At 32.9% G+C, this 5000-nt stretch overlaps 1 protein-coding gene across 1 annotated transcript in view; it reads right to left on the bottom strand.

Annotated features, from left to right (window-relative positions):
- LOC105340880 (dachshund homolog 1) overlaps positions 1-5000 on the bottom strand; it is a 33079-nt gene that overhangs the window by 8646 nt on the left and 19433 nt on the right. The window contains exons 3-4 of the mRNA XM_011447128.4: positions 2761-2947; positions 981-1075 (exon numbers count right to left, since the gene is read on the bottom strand). Coding sequence (XP_011445430.3) covers positions 981-1075; positions 2761-2947 — 282 coding nt within the window. The remainder of the gene's footprint in view (positions 1-980; positions 1076-2760; positions 2948-5000) is intronic.

Genomic DNA, 5000 nt, shown 5'->3' with positions numbered 1-5000 from the left:
TTATGAAAAAAAGATAGCACAAAAACCGGGCAGCTTTCCTTACAATGAAACCATACTTTGTATCTATGTGAATGACTTTATATTTATGAGAAAAAAAGGTGGGTAATATTTGATGTAGACTACGAGTGCTTTAAGACTCCAACGAAGAAGAAATATTAATTACGTGAAACAGTTTTCCATTAACATGTAATTGACCCCCTACTATCACCCCGAATACAAACAGAAAAGCGAAATTAAACTAATTTTACAAGTGTTAGGGAAATTTAAAGTTGGGCAATAAAATAAATACTTCTAATCGGTGGATTCAATCAAGTAATTTAGTAGCTCGTTAGACATCATCAAGTTTAAGTGTACTAATCAGGATCTACAAAAAACCCTTCCCCGTTCTTGATCATACAGCAATACATTTGAATAGCAAATATGTGTTTTAAGATTCGAATCCAATTTATTTTGAATTGATATTTGTTGTGAATCTTGAGTAGTGGCATCTCGCTGACGACTTCAGAATCACGAACACAGTAGTGAGCAAGGGCTTCCGCAATCTGCAAGCCCCTGCCTTATCACCCGTCTACTGAATATGTTCATTTCTATACAAATTGTACTTGTGATAATTCGTAGAAAATATCATTTCATATCGTGTAATTAGGGTTTCCACTTGGTGGAGACTTTGTTATGAGCCTCGCACAGTCTGGGGGATAATATCCCAGAAATCCACATTATAGGCGCATTTCAAATGATTTCTGATAATAATAAGAATTGAATTATTTTTTCTGATATGATGAAAGCCATGGTAAATGTTTCTTTTCACATAAATGTTCCTTTGATTTGGTCTGAAATTGATTTGGGTGATACAATTGAATGAAATTCCTTTAATATAAAATGCAGAACATTTCCTTTGAAAAAAAAAATGCAGTGCACATTTTCATGAGATTTTTCTCACAAAGTTATAGTAGGCAAATTTTTATTCAAGAGAATCTTACTGTCATAGTCCAAACTTCGGAGTCTGTCTGAATCATAATGAGGGGAAGTCATGTGACTTCCTTTAATAGAACTGTCCATTCTCTCATCCCGGATTCTAAAAAAAAAAAAGATAATTGATTAATTAACATTGAAATTCAAATGTAAATCATTTTTTAAAATAATTCATCATTATCATGAGACCCACTCAATGTCCCCATCCCACTCCTATAAATCATAATGAAAATAAATTGTTTCCTGCAACAACCAAAAAAATAGCAGTTTTTGCGAACATGCAGAATACAGCAGATTAAATATATCTTCAATTGACGATCAAATCCTGTAGTTTTGTAAATATGATATGCTACATCTGTAGCATTGCTCGCATGTTTATCGCGAAAATACATCTATCCGCATCTTGTAATTATTCCCATTAATATTCCATCTGACAATTTTCTTCATTTGAAATACATTTCTTCACATCCTATTTTTTTTCGCTGCCGCTGGAACAAACAGATTAGCTCGTGTCAAACAGGTTTTGTACCTTCCGATTCAAACAAAATTTCAAATGTTGCAGCATCTTTCATCTGCAATCTTTACAGTACTTCTGAGGAAGTGCAAAGCTTTCTAGATGAACAATCCATTAGAGACAAACATAGGTTCGGACCAGAAACATTTTCTATGATATTTTATTTTCTCACAAACAGATTTTGATCAAAACTGAAAAAAGTTGCATAAAACTGTAATTAGGCTTTTTCATGAAATTGGAAGTTCCCAAAATTTGTTGATTCCATCTGTTGATTAAATATCTGTACAATATAATCATTAGAAACACCATTTTAATAAGATACAATCTGTGTGCCAAATCAAATATCATGAGAATTAACAAACTCGGAATTTAGCTTTCAATTACGAATTCTTTTTGATTATCTATGAAGGTGTACGATTAATTCTGTGAATTTCTTAAACTTGCGTTAATGAGATGAGCATCTGTCATGTGAAAAAGAAATTATTAATTAACAGCAGTATTTTTCCCCTTGTCTGTAGAATACACTTCACAATAGAAATCTACAACTAATTGTACAGATCAAAAGCTATACTTTTATTACATACATTATATTTCTCCTGGAAAATCAGATTTAATGAAAAGCTACTTCTTTTAAGTCAATGTTGAATTTAATTTTGTGCGCAATTTATTACACACATTATGGATTTAATATGAATAGTTGAGCAATGTAAATTACTTCTCTGGTAGTCATATTAGTTTAATATTAAATATTTACTGTGACCAGTTTTGACAAGATGTTATCTAATTTCTCCCACTAATCCATAGCATTTGGCAATTGTATATAGATTTTCGTTATTTCAGAGAAAATTCAATTCTTGCTTATCAATAATTTTCACTTCTCAGGTGAAACCTTTATCATAAAATATGCATTTCCTTCTGTTTATCTGTGACATCTGGGCAGGAAAAAGACATGCAAACTAAAATTGATATCCCCATGTAGTGCATTAACAATTCATATTTCGATAAATCAAATTTGGAGAAAAAAAACAGGAATTGGAGAGGAAATGAGATAAATAAAGTTTGATTTTTTGTTTTTCCTGAGGAAATAAAGTGTTTACATATGCATCCAAAATCATTTTTTCAGGTTTCCTTTTAGATTCTACACCAGATAATTCATTTCTTATAAATAAAAAGCTTTATTGTTTTCAAAAAAAAAAAAAAACATTATTTTTTTTACCAAACAAAAAATTACTACCCCCCCCCCTAAAAAAAATATAGCATTATTTCTGCATTACCTAGGTGATATAAGGTCAGAATCTGAGCGGTCTTTTATAATGGAGCCTTCATGTCGCAGTCCGAGGTGGGTTGCCATCGCCAAGGATACAGGTGGGGTCATAATGTTTACTGGGTTCATAGGCATAAATGGGGCAAGCGGTCCCATGTAAGGGTGATGTGCGAATCCATTCAGGAATGCTTTCCTGTCTGAAAAGAAAGATTCAGTTATTGTAAGAAAAGCTTTTTATTTTTCCCTGGTCCATTCTTGACAAAAGGAAGCTGTTGTATTTCCAGCCCTTATCCCATTGACCTTGATCTGTGGTCCAATTTCTTCTCTTTGTACCCATTAAAAAAAAAAGATGTTACAGCTATTCAAACTATGTCAAGACACCTAAACAAATTTTGATAATGAATACGGAATTGTACAAAGGAGTTTTATAAAGCGACTCTATCCGGAAATGTTTTCCTTCGTGGGGCTGCTTCGGAAGCTGATCTTGTGCAATAATCACCTGCAGGAAGCTTTTCCAGCGCTGCTCACCATGGGAAGTTAAATAGAACCGGGCCACTTCAGCCCCCTGATTTCAAAGCAATCAATGGCTGGGGCCCATATCTCCAATTGATCCCCAGTCCAAAATAAATGAAAAACACCAAGCCTTTGTCATTTTAAAAGATTTCAACAAAACCTGACTATTTACTCCGAGTAATGAAAAGTTTTGAATCTTGCCATTTTTAGAACACAGACAGATCAATTGAAACAACTTATTATTAAAGGTTTCATAAATATCCATAATGGAGCTCTCAGTTGATTCTTTAAAAGTCATTTGTATATTTTCTATGTACACAGATGTCTAATGGTCAAAGAGATTTGACTAATATACGAGAGGCCTGAATATATCTTTGTGGCAACTCCAGTTTGCATCAATAACTGCCTTTTACTTTGGGCTATTATTACATTGTTTAATTACTAGTAACATACTCATTTATTAATTCAAGCAAAGGAAAAAGACCACAGTGAAAACCATTAGTCTTAGGACACAAAAGTGAAATTCTAAGCTTCCCTGACAACCTATGCTTTGTGATAAAATTTCATGACGAGTTGGTATCTAATAAAAATCAGAAATACTTTAATTCTAAATCAATTGATCATGGGGCTATATTTTCTTTTATTAAAACTAGTAAATAGATGATTCCTCCTGGATAAATCGCTATGTATTGATTTTAATGTCACAGACCTAATTTTGACTGTTATAAAGAGGGCCTATGCCCAGCGGCTAAAACACTAAGGTCGCAACATTTGAAATGAAATAGATTCTTATTTAAAAACACCTTTGAATATTGCATGACAATTTTAATACTCCATTATCGAAATCCATCAAAAACAAATCCTTTTGGAAAGTAAATTATTTCTGGAAGATATGGGGGTTTTCAACATGTCGTATCACACAAATCCTTTGCGTTAACAAATTATTTGATGTTTCAGGTGCGGGCAGTCGAGAAAGCCTCTCTGTCAAGGAAATCAATGAGCCCTACCTGTCAATGCAAATAAAATTACTCTAATAAAATGGTTTGTTATTTCTGATCACTTTTAAAGCTAAAAAGTCAGGTTTTGTGGGATTGCAATGAAAGTAAATCATAAAGGACATATGAATTGTATGGTAAACTTTCGAAACAGACGAAGAGATTTTCCTCCATTTTGTGTGAAGTGAGCAAAGAAGATGCACCAGATAAAACTGTTTATCTGTGTTAATTACCCTGTCATGATGTCATCCAAGAAAAAGAAATTGCTATCTTGACAGACTACGTCCTCTTAGATATATGTTTACACTTCACCATTAATTCCCCCCCATTCAAAGAAATTTCATGCAAAATTTATATTTAGACCAAACTAATTACTATAAGAACTAATGGAAACCAGTACAATTCTATTTCGTCAAATCGTGACATATTTTTTATTCATGACAGTCCAACATCTAAGGGAAAGAACTCAGACAACACTGGAGACCATTCGTTAAACGCAACGTTACCTGATTTTTTCTCATTAATAATAGAAGTCCAAAGACAAACATTCGTGGAGGATTTTATGACATTTATATCATCTGAAAGGAAATAAAACCGGTGTTGCTTTGTGTTTCCTATAGTAATGATGTAGCGACTGGTCTGTATCGACAAGAGTGCAATTAATTCTGTTTAATTCTCTTTTTAACTAACCATTAATGATGCCATTTAGAGTGTCAAGAAGAAAAACAATTCAACAAGCAAA

The sequence above is a fragment of the Magallana gigas genome, chromosome 2, assembly GCF_963853765.1.
Source record: "Magallana gigas chromosome 2, xbMagGiga1.1, whole genome shotgun sequence".
Lineage (NCBI taxonomy): Eukaryota > Metazoa > Mollusca > Bivalvia > Ostreida > Ostreidae > Magallana > Magallana gigas.
The sequence above is the reverse complement of the archived record's forward strand: the minus strand, read 5'-3'. Positions and strand labels throughout refer to the sequence as shown.